The 20,172-nt window shown below is 37.3% G+C and overlaps 1 protein-coding gene across 1 annotated transcript in view; it reads left to right on the top strand.

The window, feature by feature from the left end:
- LOC150076460 (death domain-containing protein CRADD-like) overlaps positions 1–12,074 on the top strand; it is a 68,469-nt gene extending 56,395 nt beyond the window's left edge. The window contains exons 3-4 of the mRNA XM_090387516.1: positions 1,022–1,273; positions 11,618–12,074. Of these exons, the coding sequence (XP_090243642.1) occupies positions 1,022–1,273; positions 11,618–11,643 (278 nt within the window). The 3' untranslated portion in view covers positions 11,644–12,074. The remainder of the gene's footprint in view (positions 1–1,021; positions 1,274–11,617) is intronic.
- Positions 12,075–20,172: the final 8,098 nt, after the last annotated feature.

Raw genomic sequence — 20,172 nt, 5'->3', positions numbered from 1 at the left:
AGTTTTCTGACCCACCTAACTATCCCTCAATAGTATCAGCAAATATTCTTGCACCCTTTTTATTTAAATGTATCCCATCCCTGTAGAAGCAGTCTCTCCTTTAAAGAAGCACAGACCATGCTGAAAAAAATTCTTCCCCACTAGCCTTGCACAATCTCTCCAGGGCCAAATTGATTGACAAGCCTCTCATCATATACTCCCTCCTGTCGTGTGTGGACAAAATGCAGACACTTTCACATTCGACCCTAACTCGACTTTTTTTCTCTTACTCTTAATGTCATTAGTTCCAACATATACAACAATATCACCTTTTGTGCCCTTAAAAGATGATATCTTCTGTACAAAGTCATAAACTTGACGTACCCTGATCCTGTTTTACCAATCCTTTTTTGCATAGTATTCCCCATCTCCCTGTCAATAGTTGCCAACAATAACTAGTTCCTGTGAGACCAGTGCATTCTGCCTTGGAGATTGCCTCTGTGTTGCCTGATGCACAGGACTGAGCTCTGCCATTGAGCTTCGCAGCTGAGAGCTTGATGGGCCCTCATTAATTTCTTCGAGGGTATTTACTCTACACCTCAGGCATCTCATAGATGCCCATCAGAACACTGAGTTGCCACCTAATTTCTTGACACTCTAGACACCTAGCACACACAAAGACATCCTCCTTGGCTAGATCATGTCCTGTTTTAGAAAGGTCCGCAAACATTTCACACATTTTTTGAGACTGTAATGCGTTGGAGAATCACCCCTTCATTTCTCCCCTAGTCATAGCACTCTTGCTTGTCTGTGAACGTTGCTTCACAGCTCTTGTATGGGTCATGATTTCCATTTCAATAAAATTTAATTAACAATGAAATTAATAAGATTAATAAATATTTTTATTAATTAATAATACTATAAAAAGCTAACAGATTCCTAATACAGTAACTTCACTTTTATTCAAGTAATGCATATTGCACTGCTTTTACATATCAAGTAAACTAGATTTTTTTTTCCTTCCTTTTTTTCCTGCATTCAGAAATAACCAGTGAAATGGTAGATATACTTCGCCACAATGCTCAGTTGGTGAGGCGCTGGCATGCTTTAGCTCATAGATTGGGAATGACAATGCAGCGTGTACAAATTCAAGTTCAAGCAAATATATTCCTGTGGGATCTAGAACAGTGTGTATTAAATTTAATGGAGCAATGGCAAGCTTTAAAAGGGAAGGAGGCAACAATTGCAGCACTTTTGGATGCTTTAAGACAAGAAGAATTTAACGATGTTGCTGGTAAGTCTTTGTCATTTCATTCATATTTTGCTTTCTTGGTATATGTAAGTGATGTTCAGAATTGTATATTTTTTAAAATTCTTCTTTATAATATGGTGTAATTCACTAATGACAATTAGTATGAAGCTAAAGACAATGCGAGCAAAATAAAAGGGGTTATATAATTATTGTTATTCCATTTACATGCGATAAGGGTAGCCAGTGGGTGGTTGGTTGGTGGAATAAACTTCCATCCCTTGTCGTGGAAGTTGATAGCCTAAATAAGTTTAAGGCTCAGCTGGACAGATATTTTGAACGAACAGAGGGGTGAAGTGGAAGTGGTTATTTTTTTATTTTTTTATATATATTTTTATTTATTTTTGGCTGATGCTGCATAAGCTTGCTTTCTTGCATCAAATGCCTCTACTAATGCTAATTGCTTCTGACACACTCAAAAATATCTTTTCACCTGTTGTATCTTTCAAGCTTTTTAATTTAACTAGCTCTTCAGTTACTGCAAAATTTTGATTTATACCTTGGATACAAATTAGTAATTGAACTTTATGGCTTGTATCATTGCTCTCATCAATTGCTATTGAAAAATGTGGGAATTTACGAACTTTTTCTACAAGTTGATTTTGAACATTGGCTCCTAAACCTTCAATTCTTCTGGTTTCAGTCGATGAAAATAAACTTACAGATGCAAAATTCTTTACTTTTTCAGGACATACTTCTGCAATTGCCAAACAAATTTGTTTAAAAATTATCCATCCGTAAAGGCCCTTTCTTATTCAGCAATGATTTGGGAGGCTCGAAAACTAGATCTAAGTGCAGATAAATTTTGATGAGTAAAAGTTCTAATCTGTTGTTGACTTTGAAAAGTTTGGGTGAGTTCTTGTAATTTTTTCTGCCGCAAAGCTCCTTGAAATTTATCGTAATTTGAGGCATGTTTTGTGGTGTAGTGACATTTCACATTATATTCCTTGAACATTGACAACACTTCAATGCAAATAGGACATGTGCAGGTATCATTAACGAGTTCAAAAAAGTAATTAATTGGCCACCGCTCATTAAAAACACGATGCTGAGCATCAACTTCGACATGATTTCTTGAGATCATTGGAATAAAAAAAATACTTGTAAATATTGAAGTAAGCAAGCACTGACGAGCCTTAATTTTAACATAAATTTATTTTCAAATTTGAAATAAATTTTTAGGTTTATTACAACAAAAAATTAAACAGTTCAGTTTTAGCAAATTGTTTCTGCAGCTTTTCGTTATTAGCATTAATAGAAACATGCGATGCAAGAAAGCAAGCTTATGGAGCATTAGCCAAAAAAAACTCCTATTTCACCCCTCCATTCATTCCAAATGCCTGTCCAGCTCAGCCTTAAATTTATTTAGGCTATCAACTTCCACAACAACAGATGGAAGTCTGTTCCACCAATCAACTACCTGCTGGCTAAAGGCAAATTTCCACACATCTATTCTACAACTGTCTTTCCTCAATTTGAATCCATGCCCCCTCGGGTTCTTAATCTGAGCAAGAGGAGGAATCCCACCAACATTCAGCTTGCTGAACCCATTCAAAGCCTTATACACCTCAATCAGATCACCTCACATGTGCCTACTCTCCAGGCACTGCAATTTGCAGAACTTAAGCCTTTCTTGGTAAGGGCTCCCCTTACCAATCTTGTTGCCCTTCTTTGTACTTGTTCTACCAACTCTACGTCCTTCCTAAAATGAGGCCTCTAGACCTGTACACAGTACTCAAGGTGTGCCTAACCATTGCCTTGTACATGGGATAATCACCTCCCTGTTCCTGCTAGCAAAATTCCTATATATCATTGACAAGGCTCCATAACCAGCCCATCTGCACTGCTCAGCTTACTTCACATCTTACTATGCAATTATCCTCAGGTCTTTTTCACTTACCATTTCCCTGAGTGTAGTACCACACAGTTGGCATGTTTCTCTTGGGTTATTGCTACCCATATGCAGTACTTTGAATTTGTCAATATTAAACTTCAGTTGCCACTTCTCAGCCCATTGCCCAATTTATCTAGATCCAGTTGGAGTTGCATACTGTCTTCACTATTGTTAACAACCCTGCCAACCTTTGTATCATCTGCAAATGTGGACATTAAGCCTGATATGCCTTCATCAATATCATTGATGAATACACAAAACAACAATGGGCCCAGCACCAAACCCTGGAGAAACTCCAATAATAACATTCGTCCATGAAGAGCAGTGTCCATTGAAGACTCTGTCTTCTTCCACTCAACCATCCCTTTATCCATTGTAGTAACTGGCCCTAATGCCATACCGCTCCAATTTGTACAACAGTCTTTCGTATCAAAAGTTTTCCTCAAATCCGAGTATATGATATCAAAATTATTTTTTGCATCAAGTTCCTTTGCAACCACATCATAGTATCCAATCAAATTGTTCAGACAAGACCTCCCTTTAACAAACCCATTCTGTGTCTTAGCTATTACTGCAGTCTTGTCTAGATGATTCTGCAATGCTTCTTTAACCAGTGACTCCATTATTTTCTCTGGAACACGGGTTAAACTAATAGGTCTATAGTTATCACCTTTTGAAACCCCTTTGTGAATTGGTGATACATTCGAACACCTCCAGTCCATGGGGACCTCTCCTGAGTCCATGGAAGCTCTCATAATTATGGCTAAGGGTTTGCTTACTTCTTTTGCTGCCTCCTTTAATATAACTGGAGAGATCCTGTCCACCCCAGGTTCCTTCCTTATGTTTAACTTCAACAATTTCTGCTCTCAAGTTATTACAAAATCACTTAGCTTCCTGTTAGAGTTTGATAAACTTCTGGCATTCCTCTCCTTGAGTAACTCCTCATGTGTGAATATAGATGCAAAATACTCATTCAATTTATTAGCTACCTGAGCATGATCATCAATAGTCAACTCATCTATGTTAAGTGGTCCAATCTGATTCATCCCTTTCCTTCTAGAGTTCACATAAGTAATGGAACTCTTTGGCAGGGAATGCGATTTTAATTACTGCCAATTTAGACCTGTATACAGTACTCTAGGTGTGGCCTGACCAGTGCCTTATACAATGGAATAATCACCTCCTTATCCCTGCTGGAAAAATTCCTGTATATCATTGACAATACTCCATGAGCTACTCTTGCAGCCTGTCTGCACTGCTCAGAGAACTTCATATCTGCCTGCACAACCACCCCCAAGTCCCTTTCATTCTCTACCACTGTCAGTGCAGTACCACAGAGTTGATACGTTGCTCTGGGGTTGCTGTTTCCCATGTGTAGTACTTTACATTTGTCAATGTTAAACTTCATTTGCCACCTCTTAGCCCATCTGCTCAACCTTTCCAGATCCTGTTGCAGCAGCATAGTGTCAGTAGTGTCCTTGACAACCCTGCCAACCTTTGTATCATCTGCAAACTTGGACATTAAGCTTGATATACCATCATCAATATCATTTATAAATACAGAAAACAATAATGGACCCAACACTGAGCCCTGAGGGACTCCACTAATAACATTAGTCCACGATGAGCAGTGTCCATTGATTACCACTCACTGTCTTCTCCCCCTCAACCACCCCTTTATCCATAGCAGCAATTTGCCTCCAATGTCACACTGCTCCAATTTGTGTAGCAGTCTTCCATGTGCAACAGTATAAAAAGCCTTTCTAAGATCCAAGGATATAATATCAAAGTTATTCCCTGCATCCAGTTCTTTTGTGACTGCATCATAGTATCCAATGAAATTGGTCAGGCAAGACTTCCCCTTAACAAAACCATGCTGTGTCTGAGCTATGACTGAAGTCTCTAGATGATCCTGCAGTGCTTCTTTAACCAGTGCCTCCTTTAATTTTCCAGGAACAGAAGGAACAGGTCTATAATTATTTGTGTTGCCCTTTGATCCTCCTTTGTGAATTGGGGTTACATTTGCACATCTCCAGTCCATGGGTACTTCCCCTGAGTCCAAGGACGCTCTCATAATTATGGCTAAGGGTTTCCTTACTTCCTTTAATATACTGGATAGATCCCATCCACCCCAAGTGCCTTTCTTGTATTTATCTTCAACAATTTCTCCTCCACTTTACTCTCAGTTATTACAAGATTCTCTAGCTTACTGCCAGAGTTGAATACACCTCTGGCATTCCCCTCGCTGAATAACTCCTGATGTGTAAATGTCGATGCAAAATATTCATTCAGTTTGTTAGCTACCTGAGCAGGATCATCAACAGTTGACCCATCGATATCAAGTGGACCAATCTGATTCATCCCCTTCCTTCTAGAGTTTACATAAATAAAGAACTCTGCTGTTTTTCCTTGCATCCCTGCCAGAAATTTCTCGTCATCTGCCTTCGCCTGCCTAACCTCCTTTGTAGCTTGGTTACAGATCAACTTGTATCTATCATAGTCCTCTGTGTCACGTGTTAATTTGTATGTATCCCATGCATTTTTCTTCTCTGCCATATGTCTCATTAGTTCATCTGACATCCACTTAGGCCTAAACCTTCAACAATATTCCTTAGTTGGTATGTAGAGCCTAGTAGCTTCCAAGATAAGTTCTTTGAATGCTTCCCATTTTGAATTTGCTGTTGGTAACATCATCAGTTGGTCCCACTGTATAGAATTTAAATACTGTCTCAGTTCATCGTAGTCGCCTTTATGAAAGCAATAACCCGTCCCTTTACCTCTTTGAGTAAATCCCACTTCAGCACACTGTGATCACTGCCACCTAGCAGTTCATTTTCCTGCAGATTCTTAATGCATGAAGAATCACTATTGATAATCAAGAGTATTACTCTCTCTAGTTGCCTCCCGAACATGCTGATGTAGAAAACAATCATCCAATAAATCCACAAAAGCCTTGCTAGTGTGTGAGTGACCAGCCCCAAATTCCAGTCAATGTCTGGGAAATTAAAATCCCCCATTATAAGACTCTCTGATTTACTGGCCCACTCTATTTCCCCGTACAGTTTCGTTATACTCACCAAAGTCATTAGGCCCATAGCACACTCCTACTCTCAATTTTGATCTCCCAATGCTTATGTCACACCAAACTGACTCGACACTGCACTGTCCAGCAGTGTCGACTGGCTTCACTTCCTTGGATTTTGTGTGTTTCTTAACTAATAGCATAATTCCTCCTCCCTTCCTATCCTGTCTATCCCTTTTGTAGACATTGTACTCCCCAAATTCCAGTTCTGCATTCCTTATATCTGTGTGACACCACATCTCTGAAATCCCCACAATATCTGCCTTTGATATTTTGAGCAATATCTCAAATTCATCAAATTTATTTACTAAACTCCTAGCATTGGTGTACATGCAAGTATACATGCACCTGTTCTTTTTCTTAGCTACCCGAACACAGCCTATGTGTTTATTTGTACCCCAATGATTCCCAGCAGTCTCTGAACTATCCTGCATCTTATTTTCCAGGCTGCGGCTCATTCCAATAGAAGCAGTGCAAGAATCACTTTCACCTCTGCCAGTGGCTACTGTTAATCTATTAGTCCTTGTATCCTCCCAATCTAGCAGTTTTCCGACCCACCTAACACTGCCTTGATAGCATCAGCAAACATTCTTGCACCCTTTCTATTTAAGTGTATCCCATCCCTGTAGAAGCAGTCTCTCCTGTTAACAAGTACAGACCAGGCTGGAAAAAATTCTACCCCTTGAGCCTTGCACAATCCTTCAGGGCCAAATTGATCGACAGGGCTCTCATCATATACTCCCTCCTATCGTGTCTGGGCAGAATTGCAGACACTTTCAAATTCACCCCTAATTCACGGCTTTTTTTCAACAGTAACCTGTACTTGTTAAGTAATTCCGCCGGTCTCCTACTCTTAATATCATTAGTGCCAAAGTGTACAACTATATCACCTTTTGTGCCCTTAAAAGATGATATCCGCTCTACAACATCATCAACCTTTGCCCCTGGCAGACATACCCTGGTCGTGTTCCACCTATCCTTTTTACAAAGCATGTTTCCCGTTTCCCTGACAATAGAGTCACCAACTACTATTTCCTTTGGGACCAGCGCATTCTGCCTTGGGGGCTGCCGCTGTGTTGCGCGATGACCAAGTGCAAGCTCTGGCATTGGTGTGGGCAGCTGAGAGCTTGATGGGCCCCTACTTTTAATGCTTCGGGGGCATCCACCCTGTCCTTCTAGCTCATATAGGCCCATAACAATGCTGAGTTGTCGCCTGATTTCCTTACACTCCTTGCATCGCGCACACACAAAGACCATCCCCCATGGCAGTATCATGTCCCGTACCTGACTGCTCCACAAACATCAAGCAATTAGTGCATTTTAATAGGCTGTGATTCAGAGGGCAACTGCCCCCCCCCCCCTCAGTTCTCCCCTGAGCCATAGCACTCCCATTAGCTTGAGCCTTTTGCTTTGCTGCTCTGATTTTTGATATCCTCAAATTGAATTGGGATTTGCCATCAGTAATTATGATGAATGGTGTTAAAAATATGGTTGCTACAAAAATTGGGTTTGTGGATCAGCTTCATAAATTTTACTCTCAAATACCTTGAGAGTAAAAAAAAATATTAAAAAACCTGCAATTTCATTGTATAATTCACCAGAATTCTTTGTGCAGTAAATGTTTGGGCATAGATTCAGTCATATCAACTGTAATATCAACAGTAAATTGTATTCACAAGACTGGTCTGAATCATCAGCAATTCAAAAATTTTCTTCAAACTATTGAGGCTGTGAATGTACTGTGATTTGTTCTACTACAGCAGGCCTGGGCAAACTTTATGGCTTAAGGGCCACATTAGGAATTGAAAAAGAAGGTGGGCCGCACGTAAAATACTATTTTTAGATATATATTGTTTTCATGAAGAAATATATAACATAAAAATTATTTTCTAACAACCAAGAATTTAATGAGATGAATGGAACTGTTTTACATCTTTTAAAATTTTTTTAATTTCGGGTGTTAATTTTGTAGTTGAAATGTTCATCGGTGATGCTTGATTGTAAAGAATTTTTATTTAGATTTATGATGGAAAATGTTTGTTCACATATGTAGGTTGATCCAAAAATAACCAACATTTTTCAGGCAAAATCTTTTAAGTTCGTCAAATTTATCCGAATTAAGAGTATTGTAAACTTTTACAGATTTCCTCACACTGGTGCAATTCCCTTAAATCGGTATCACACTGCAGATTTATAATCTGAAGTTGTAGTTCACTCGGTGCACTATCAATTTCTATTGAAAATGGGTCGCACACCATTGCCAAACTGTTTTCAATTTTTCGGAAGTTGCCAGATCTTCGTGAAAAGAAGTCATTCAAATCGTTGGTAATTTCACAATATTTATTTTCTGGAATCTTCAGCAACTTCATGGTTGGAAAGTGGGCTACCTTGTTAATCAATAAATGTTGAAGGAACAACTGGAGTTTTAATTGAAATCCATTCAAACTTTTTACCATATCATGGGCATATAAATTTTTCCCTTGTAACACAGTGTTGAAAGTATTTAAGTGTCACGATGTCTAGGGTAAACGCAAAATCACAAATCCAGTTATTATCAGTTAATTTGGGAAGTCCATAATATTTTTCAGTTTTAAAAATAGAATGATGCCATCTTTAAGATCTCATACTTGTCGAAGAACTTTTCCTAAGCTAAGCCATCGAATTTGGCTATGATAAGGAATATATGTGCACTCGGATCTTGAAGAAAATTAACGAATTGTCTGTGTTTCAGGCCCCTCAATCGTATTAAATTTACTAGTTTAATAATACAAGATGTGACATGTTCAACTTTTAACACATTTTTACATAATACTTGTTGATGTATAATACAATGAATTGTGATTAAATTATAATCAGGTTAATTTTTCACAAATTTTATCCTGAATTTTCTTTAACGCTTTATGTACATACTCTTTACATAAAAGCTCTGTCGTTATGGAAGTTGATAGGTTAAATAAATTTAAGGAGGAACTGGACAGGCATTTGGAGGGAATGGTGTGATGATTTTTTTTTTGGCTGATGCTGCATAAGCTCATACACTTGCTTTCTTGCATCACATGCCACTACTCCTACTATTAATCCTGATATATCTTCATCAACAGTAATTTAAATCATACGTTTCGATAGTCTCAGTCCACTCAAACAGCACATGCTGTTTGAGTTGACTGGGATTGAAGCCCGTGACTGCTAAATAACAAATCATCTTATTCATGATTTATTGTGAACTCATCTGACCTGACAATCATGCCAGAGTATAAATAAGAACTTTTAGCACCTTCATCAGTTTGCAGTGAGTCATACAGGCAGCCCTCGATTAACGTGATTAATTCGTCCCGCGAATGCATCGCGCAAAACAGAAACGCGTTAATTGAATATAATAACCAATAGGAAAAATTATAATTGGTCCTTGACCTTCTGGAATGTCCATAAAGAATTTTAAAAATACCTTTTAACTGTAAAAGATAATGAAAATAATTATGGAATTAAATGTTTATTGCATAAAATAGCGGTTCTTAAACTGTGCACCGCCGAATATTTTAAATTTTTGAGGGAAACACAGCAATACTCAACATCTGTCAGACACCGTGCGAACTACTAGCTCGAGGTAGTTCACAGTTTCAGCATTTATTATTAAGTTGTTTGAACCTAACTACTAAACGAAACTGTTAGGTATTTCTTTTGGTCTGGGTGCGCCTTGAAAAAATTACTGAGACATTAAAGGTGCCGTAAATCGAGAAACTTTGGGAACCTCTGACATAAAATACACAATGAAGAAATTACTGTTGCAGAAATATTTGAACAGTGTTGACTATCTTTTCATCAATCAATTTCCGATAGCCGACAACAATCTTCTCTGGGCACTGGCGAAATAAATATCGCGGAGAACATCAAACCTTTTGTTTGAGGTTCTATGCGATACGAAAGATTTCATCTAATTCTTTTACCGTTATTTCCTTCAAGGTAACATTTTCATCTGGCTCATTTAAAAACAAGTCTGCATTGACTTTATTAGCAGGAGACAAACACTTCTTCTTCTGATGGAACACACAGAGGCGGGCAGCAGGCAAACGCTTGTTTATTGACCGTATGACTCGTAAGCTTAAGGCACGATCAAACCTTTTTCAACTATTGCATAAAAAAAAAATTTTAAAAAATCGCGTTAACTGGAAATTTGCATGGTGTAAAGTGGTATCATTTTTCAAATAACGTTAACTGAATATCACGTTAATCGAACTCGTGTTATGTGAGGCCTAGCTGTACTCTTATGATAATACAGACATTATTTGCTAAATAATATGTATATTCTAGTTCTTAATCTGTATACCTGTGTAATTCTGTAATAATTTGTTTGATTTCCTGTAATGTTCGGTGAAGTTTTTCCAAAATAAATCAGTTTAACTAATGCTGAAAAGTGTCCTTTTTACTGATTTAAAACATGATCTTCTTCAACTACATTGGAAAACAAGTAATTTCTTTTCCCCATAGATTTCTGAAAACTCACTAGTGAATTTTGGAAATCAAAAGGATCTACAAGGAGACTATAAACATTTATATTTGTACAGCATATATACTTTTGATGATAGCAGGACTAAATTTTTTGTTAATAAGGTGAGTAATCTGTTTTTATTCTCCAGTGGACATGTTGTGTATGGACACAGCATGTCCACTGGAATTAGCCCAAGCGACTGGGCAGCAATCAGGTCCATGGGTCATTGATTAATAGTTGCAACATGAAAAGCAATTCTGATGGGATCAAAAACAGAAATTCTTGTGGATTTTATTGCCCCCAATTTTGATCACTAATTATTTTTTAACTGAAGTAGTATAAAAACAAAAAATTTCTAAAGCGTCTATGTTGGAGTAAAAAGGATACTGCTGTGCTCTAAATTTTCCATAGTTTTGGATTAATTTAACAAATTAATTTGATCTTACAACACTCAGGAAAAAAATATTTTTTTTATTATGTTATCCATTATGTATCAGAATTAATAATACACTTTTAAAATTATTCATTTTAAACAATCTTTTTGGTTGGTGAATTCTGTACACCGCCACATCTGCAGTCAATTGTTTTACTATACCTCACTAGGGTTAAGTGTAATCATTTGAATTTTTAGTTATTTTATGTTATAATGTTGCTATAATGATGCTATAACATAAATTATAATGTTATAATGATGCTATAACATAAATTATTTTATGTTATAGCATCATAATGCTTGGCTTCAAAGGCTATTTTAAAATCTTTTTGTGATTGCTGTTTTTTGTCTTGATTTTTGAAATCCTGACATGCTCATGATTGCTTTTTTTTTTTTTTTTGTCATATTTTATTACTATATTTTTTTATTTCCAGATCAGTTGGAAGAAAAGTTTCTTTAGGATCCCCTTTGCAGTATATTTATCATCAGTATTTTCTCTGGTTATTATTTTTTTGTGGCTGTGATCACTAATATATGTAAGGATATTAGGTCCATAGAAAAAAAACCTGAGTGATCTGATTTTGTAATAATGTATTCATTTGAATTTTGCAAATCTCCAATATTTGGTTATACAAACCTCCACTACCATATGCCTTCAGAGTAATACACTCTTTAAAGCATTCATACATGAGGAGTGGACCAAACAGATGGGGGCACCAAATCACAATTTTACACCAGAAGGATGAATGAAGCTACCAACAATTCCTCGGGTTTGCAAATGGGTGAAAAATTTGTAGGAGTTAGCGAAACATGATACAGCTAACTCTTTCAAGACCTTTATGGCACTGTAGAAAGTGACGTAGTCATGCATTTTGTTTATTTAGTATTTGTTTCATATATATATATATATGCAATGAAAGTTTTTTTCAAAATTTGCTAAATCTTGGCTGAATCTTATCCAGAAATTATAGTGTAGTTGATTCTGCTTATTTGGGACACATCGAGACTAGTGCATTTTGGCCCGATTAAGCAGCTGTCCCAATTATCCGAAGTTTCACATAAATAGTTAAAAATATAGTGGATATAGGTAAAAATATAGTGAACCCCCCCACTTTACAATTGGTTCACCGTACAATCAAATCACGTTACGATGGACTCACCATAGTAAAGTACCGTTCACTATACGATGTGTAGTAATCGTCGGTCATTATGATCACTTTTGTGAATTGAATTTTAATTCTTTTAAACAGCGATTCTAATTAGCGAAAATAGGAGGAATATTATCCACAGGCTATAAAAGTAAAGCTATATTAAGCACAAATTTATCCTTTATTACCTTACCAATTAAACGTACGCAAAAATCAGAATAATTAATACATACTTGACCTCCAGAAATCCGACTGAACCCACGTGGGTTAGGGTAATCTCCACTGCAGCAGTGGGAGCCGATTAAACGGCATGTTGTCCCAATTAAGTGAAGTAAACTCTGGCTATTTTCTCATTTGGGTTCTGTTTTTTAAGATTTGCCCCGATTAACCGATGGCCCAAATAATCGGAATCCACTGTACTTATTTTTCATATTTTAACTTCAGAAGACCCCACTGAATTTCTGGCATATTTTGTGATTTGTATCCCAACTGCAAGGTATAAACAAATTACTTTATTGCTAGCTGTACACTAAAACTGTTTGACAAAAAAAAAATTCTGCTATGTTTAATGGCTGAATCCTTTGAAGCATTGCATATCATAATTTAGAAAATAAAAACTTTATTTTTAAGTCTGTAACCAACAATTGTGATAACTTTAAATGAACACTGTTTCAAAATATTGGAAGTCCTTGGTGTGTTTGTCGTAATTACATTCCTAGAACTGTGACAAACAGTGGGCTGATCAGCCTCTGTATATATTGAATATCATATGATATGTATTGCACGAAAGATATATTCCAAAGGAAGAGAAGAAAAAAATTATTTGTGTACATAAAACAGTAGTGTTCTTTACGACATTTTAAGATTACTCAATATTACTATTTAGAAAAACAGCTGGCAGCTCAATTACCTCCTCACTCTTTGTACACCTTACCCTCTCTCTCCCCCCCCCCCACAATTCATGTTCTCAAGTTACCAACTACTTTTCTGCTTAGTATAATAAACATCACATAATATCAGCTATAAATAAAAATAAAAACCAATTTATTTCTGAAAGGACTGAGTGTGGTCTCATTTTTCTTTAAGAAAGAACTGACTTTCAGTTGTTTTGTCTTTGTAACAGGAAATTGCATTTAAAGCAATCAAATCATTCATGACTTGTATTAAAAATTTCGTCATTAGCACTTTCACCAAATTCTTGCTTTATGTACATACATAAACTTCATTAGAAAATTTATACAGTGGGCCCCACCCAACATCTGATGGTAATTTGTTCTACAAAGCCCATTGTATATTGAAATTGTAAGCTGAAACCAAAAATACATTGATTTCCTGTAAAAAAACACAATATCATGTATTTCTTACTGTTATACTTGATTTTTACATTAAAATGAATGTTTTATAAAGATTATTTAATAAATAGTTATAAAACTTAAAAGAAAAAACACTCAATAAATTAGCATTTACCTTAGACTTGAAGTGTAGGGCTGATGAAATCAATGGTGGGATTGTGGTGGTGGGATAGGTAGATCAGGCATCCAGTGTCTCTTGTTACTACTGGCAAAGAAACTGTATAGAGTGGGCTGTGTTTTACAACTTTTTTTGTAATTTCCTGAAGTAAGAAATGGCTTCGTCTTCCATTTTGTGCACATCACGAGTTCAGTGTGTTCAATGTTCGGGTGTTTTTTCTACCACTTCTCTTAAACACTCCCAACAAGAAATGAGAGCCTTCAGCCAACACTTTTTAGGTGCTTTCTTCTTCTTCCTCTCCAGAATTTTATCCAACTCCTGTAGCTCCTCATTGTTAGCTCATGAGCATTAATAAAGCCCTCCACGTCCTCTTTGTCAACCTCCAGACCCATTGATTCACCAAGAGTGACAAAATTATTTGTCAAAGCACTATCACCCTGAAATCTGTCAATTATGGATGATTAAAGGGCAGATGTTTTTCCAGGCTGAATTTAAGCACATGGTTGAAAACATCATTCCAAGAACTTAAGGTCAACCTCACAGTCCGGGTTGTTGAACTTCAACCTCAAAATCTTTGAGGAGAGCACTTTCACTAAAGGTTGCTGCAAAGCAACTTGCAAACATTTTCAGGGTATAGATTTCATTGGTTGAAGAAGAGGAGTGGTGTTTTTGGGTGGCAAAAATTTCAGTTGAAGGTTGGGATCATGGCCTGGTGCATTATCCAGCAAGAGCAGTGCCTTCACAGGAAGCTTACTTAATAACTCTTCACTGAAGGACAAAACTTCAAACACCCATTCATTGAAGACCTTGTAACCCAGACGTTATTGTGCTAAAACACACTCAGCCTGCCTTTGACTTTTTATTCTTTTAAATATTCTGGGGATGTTAGAAGGATACACCAGGAAAGGCTTCAACACCCAACAGGAGAGTTAACTTATTTTTCATAGGCTCATGCCCAGGTAAACTAGCCTCATCTTTAGTGATGTACATTTTCCTGGGCATTCGCTTCCAGAAGAGGTTTCATCAACATTAAAATCCTACTGGGGAATATAACCCTTTTGACCAACTTACTCTTGGAATTCTCTATCAAGTTAAAGTTTAACGTGATAGAGATTTTTGTGGGTATTACTTAGTATCGGTAAGGGTATCAAATCCACGTGTTACAAATTGCAGCTCCGTTGAAAGAGAGGTTTTTAACCGTATTTAGCCGATTTATTAACCAATTGTTATATCAAATTATTATCTGTAAGTAGCTATAGATCTAGTCAGGATCCTTAGTTTATTCTAAATTGAGACAGCGAGATTTGGAAGTTAATCAATACTTAAGAGTCCGCAGAACTACCGTTCGTAATTACCGCCATTGTAACACAATACAGCATATCCGGAATTCGATAGCATTAGGTTTGTATAGTATAGTGCATAATATAATATTGTCAATTAATCAGTAAATCTATTAATCTTGTTAAACTTCATTGTCAATTAAATTGTACTTTTAACTATATAAATATAACGACTTAGAGTACAAACGTAACAAATAATTAATACATAACTTGATACGGAAGTTATATAAAGGGAACTCGTAAATATAGGGTTATAACTGTGTTAGGATACAAGTTTAAGGTTTTAATTTTGTTCTGAAATTGTAACTTTATTGACATTAAATCGAAATCATGACTCAGACCAGAGCAGCAAAGCAAAAGGCTCAAGCTAATGGGAGTGCTGTGGCTCAGGGGAGAAATGAGGGGGGGGCAGTTGCCCTCTGAATCACAGCCTTTTAAGATGCACTGTTTGCTTGATTTTTGCGGAGCAATCGGGTACGGGACATGATACTGCCATGGGGCATGTCTTTGTGTGTGCACGATGCAAGGAAATTAGGCAACAACTCAGCGTTGTTATGGGCCTATATGAAACCTTGAAGGACAGGGTGGATGGCCTCAAAGGAAATAAATTGAGGGGCCCATCAAGCTCTCAGTTGCCCACATCAATGCCAGAGCTTGCACTTGGTCATCTTGCAACAGAGGCAGCCCCCAAGGCAGAATGCGCTGGTCCCACAGGAACTAGTAGTTGTTGGTGACTCTATTGTCAGGGAAACGGTGAACATGCTTTGTAAAAAGGATAGGTGGAACAGGACCAAGGTATGTCTGCCAGAGGCAAAGGTTGATGACGTTGTAGAGCAGATATCATTTTTTAAGGGCACAAAAGGTGATATAGTCGTACACGTTGGCACTAATGATATTAAGAATAGGAGACCAGCGGAATTATTTAACAAGTACAGGTCACTATTGTAAAAAAGCTGTGAAGTAGGGTTGAATTTGAAAGTGTCTGCAATTCTGCCCAGACACGATAGGAGGGAGTATATGATGAGAGCCTTGTCGATCAATTTGGCCCTGGAAAGATTGTGCAAGGCTCAAGGGGTAGAATTTTTCTCAGCCTGGACTGTACTTGTTAACAGGAGAGATTGCTTCTACAGGGATGGGATACACTTAAATAAAAAGGGTGCAAGAATATTTGCTGATGCTATCGAGGCAGTGTTAGGTGAGTCGGAAAACTGCTAGCTTGGGGGGAGACAAAGATAGATTAACGGTAGCCACTGGCAGAGGTGAAAGAGATTCTTGCGCTGCTTCTATTGGAATGAGCAGAAGCCTGAAAAACAAGATGCAGGTTATTTCAGAGACTGCTGGAAGTCATTGCGGTACAAGTAAACACATGGGTTGTGTTAGGGTAGCTAAGAATAGAAACAGGTGCATGTATACTTGTGTGTACACCAATGCTAGGAGTTTAGTAAATAAATTTGAGGTATTGCTCAAAATATCAAAGGCAGATATTGTTGGGATATCAGAGATGGTGTCACACAGATATAAGGAATGCAGAACTGGAATTTGGGGAGTACAACGTCTACAGAAAGGATAGGAAGGGAGGAGGGGTTATGCTATTAGTTAAGAAACACATAAAATCCAAGGAAGTGAAGCCAGTCGACATCGATGGAGAGGGCAGTGTCGAGTCAGTTTGGTGTGACATAAGCATAGGTAAATCAAAATTGAGAGTAGGAGTGTGCTATAGGCCTAAGGACTCTGATGAGTATAATAAGATACTGTACAGAGAAATAGAATGGGCCGGTAAATCAGAGTCTTATAATGGGGGAATTTAATTTCACAGATATTGACTGGAATTTGTGGGTTGGTCACTCACACACTAGCAAGGCTTTTGTGGATTTATTGGATGATTGTTTTCTACACCAGCATGTTTGGGAGGCAACTAGAGGGAGCAATACTCTTGATCTGATTATCAGTAGTGATTCTTCATGCATTAAGAATCTGCAGATAAAGGAACCACTACATCACAGTGTGCTGAAGTGGGATTTACTCAAGGAGGTAACTACCATCAGAGGTAAAGGGAAGGGTTTTTGCTTTCGTAAAGGCGATTATGATGGTCTGAGACAGTATTTAAATTCTATACAGTGGGACCAACAGCAAATTCAAAATGGGAAGCATTCAAGGAACTAATCTTGGAAGCTACCAGGCTTTACATACCAACCAAGAAATATTGTTCAAGGTTCAGGCCTAAATGGTTGTCAGATGAACTAATGAGACATATGGCAGAGAAAAGAAAATGCATGGGATACATACAAATTAACACGTGACACAGAAGCCTATGATAGACACAAGTTGGTCTGTAACCAAGTCACAAAGGAGATTAGGCAGGCAAAGGCAGATTATGAGAAATCCTTGGCAAAGGTTTTTTTTTTTTTTTATTTTGGTAGTTGTTGGCGCATCGGCTTCTGTGGCCATATTGCACCTCCCAAGGTTTTTGCAGTACTTTGATCCAAGCCCGAGGCGGGAATCGAACCCGCGACCTTTGGGTTGCCGGGCAGGTACTTTACCCACTCGGCTAGCCCGGTCGGCCCTTGGCAAAGGATGCAAAGAAAAACAGAAAAGAGTTCTTTACCTATTTAAACTCAAGAAGGAAAGGGATGAATCAGATTGGTTCACTGGATGTTGATGGTTCAACATTTGAGGATCCTGCTCAGGTGGCTAACAATCTAAATGAGTATTTTGCATCTACATTCACACATGAGGAGTTATTCAGGAAGGGGAATGTCGTAGGTGAAGTAAACATTGGCAGTGAGCTAGATGATTTTCTAATAACTGAGAGGAAAGTGGAGGAGAAATTGTTGAGGATAAACATAAAAAAGGCACCCAGGGTGGATGGGATCTATCCAGTTATATTAAAGGAGGCAGCAAAGGAAGTAAGCAAACCCCTAGCCATAATTATGAGAGCTTCTTTGGACTCAGGGGAGGTACCCATAGACTGGAGATGTGCAAATGTAACCCCAATTCACAAAGGAGGATCAAAGGCTGACACAAGTAATTATAGACCTGTTAGTTTAACTTCGTTTCCAGGAAAATTAATGGAGGCACTGGTTAAAGAAGCACTGCATGATCATCTAGACAAGAATTCAGTTATAGCTCAGACACAGCATGGTTTTGTTAAGGGCAGGTCTTGTCTGACCAATTTGATTGGATACTATGATGTAGTCCCAAAACAACTGAATGCAGGGAATAACTTTGATATTATATATTTGGATCTTAGAAAGGCTTTTGATACTGTTGCACATGGAAGACTGCTGCACAAATTGGAGCAGTGTGGCATTGGAGGCAAATTGCTGCTATGGATAAAGGGATGGTTGAGTGGTAGAAGACAGAGAGTGGTAATCAATGGACACTGCTCAACGTGGACTAACGTTATTAGTGGAGTTCCTGAGGGTTCAGTGTTGGGTCCATTGTTGTTTTCTGTATTTATAAATGATATTGATGATGGTATATCAAGCTTAATGTCCAAGTTTGCAGACGATACAAAGGTTGGTAGGGTTGTTAAGGACACTACTGATGCTATGCTGCTGCAACAGGATCTGGAAAGGTTGAGCGGATGGGCTGAGAGGTGGCAAATGAAGTTTAACATTGACAAATGTAAAGTACTACATATCAACTCTGTGGTACTACGCTGACAGTGGTAGAGAATGAAAAGGACCTGTGGGTAATTTTGCAGGCAGATATGGAGTTCTCTGAGCAGTGCAGACGAGCTGTAAGAGTAGCTCATGGTGTCTTGTCAATGATATACAGGACGTTTTCTAGCAGGGATAGGGATGTGATTATTCCCTTGTATAAGGCATTGGCAGGGCTCCCACTGCTGGGTTTTTCCACCCAGATCTGGGTTTTTTGATTGTCATCTGGGTTGATAGGTTTTTTTCACAAAAATATCTCATTATCTGGGTTTTTTTTGGTAATTTTTAATTTTAAGTCAAAATTTATTTTTATTTCTTGTAAATACAATAAAATTTAATACATTTAATAACAGTTTACAATTTTCTTAATTTTATATTATAACAATACTGATCATAATTTGTAATATCTCAAGTGCTTGTACAAAATACTACAAATGTAAAAGGATTTCAAAGTTTTCGCAGGGTTCTACACTATGAAATTATGCTTACATGTTAATACATGTAAGCATACATGTTCGTGTTACTAACATGTATGAGCAGCCTATTGAGCAGGCGGAAGGCGGTCTTTACTGCACAGTCTTTCGTGATATTATTGCATTATTTGGTGTGATTTTTACATTTATGCATGTACTACATACAGCGATATAATAAATTTAAATTGTAGTGGCTATTTCTATTTTATGTTAATGGATTAGTGATTTATTTTTTATTTTATAGAACATTTTAAATAAGATAACTGCTAATTAGCCATACCCACAAATTGCCCGCAATGTCTGAAACTTGTTCTCCACAGAGAAAGATGAGTAAACGGTGGTATACTCAAAATTTTAGAAATGAATGGTTAGAAGATCCGGAATTAAAGGATTGGTTGAAAGAAGACAGTAACGAAAAAGGTGCATCTTACTGTATTTGTTGTGAAATAAAATTAAAGAATGCCAATAAATCGATGTTACTAGCGCATAAAAATACAGTTAAACATAAAAAAAGTGCAAATATTGCTAAGACAAGTTCAAAGTTAGACACGTTCTTCACAAAACATAAACCTACGGAGAATGAAGAAGTAGCAAAGGCAGAGTTAACAATTGCTGCACTCATTTCTGAGAATAATATTCCATTTGCACAATGTGATCACCTTATAGAAGCATGTAAGAAAGCATTTCATGATAGCAATATTGCAAAACAAGTTCAGATGAAGGCGACTAAAGTCTCTTATCTTATACAAGATGGCATAGCCTATCATGAAAAAATATACATTTCTAACATATGCAGAAACAACAAGTTTTCAATGATAATAGATGAAAGTACAGATTTATCTTTCTCGCAAGTTCTAGCTGTAGTTGTTAGATATTTTGATATTCAAAAACTTGAT

This window comes from Mastigoproctus giganteus, chromosome 13 (assembly GCF_048544385.1).
Source record: "Mastigoproctus giganteus isolate SK-2022 chromosome 13, ASM4854438v1, whole genome shotgun sequence".
NCBI classification, from domain to species: Eukaryota; Metazoa; Arthropoda; class Arachnida; order Uropygi; family Thelyphonidae; genus Mastigoproctus; species Mastigoproctus giganteus.
This window is presented reverse-complemented; position numbering and strand designations above follow the sequence as displayed.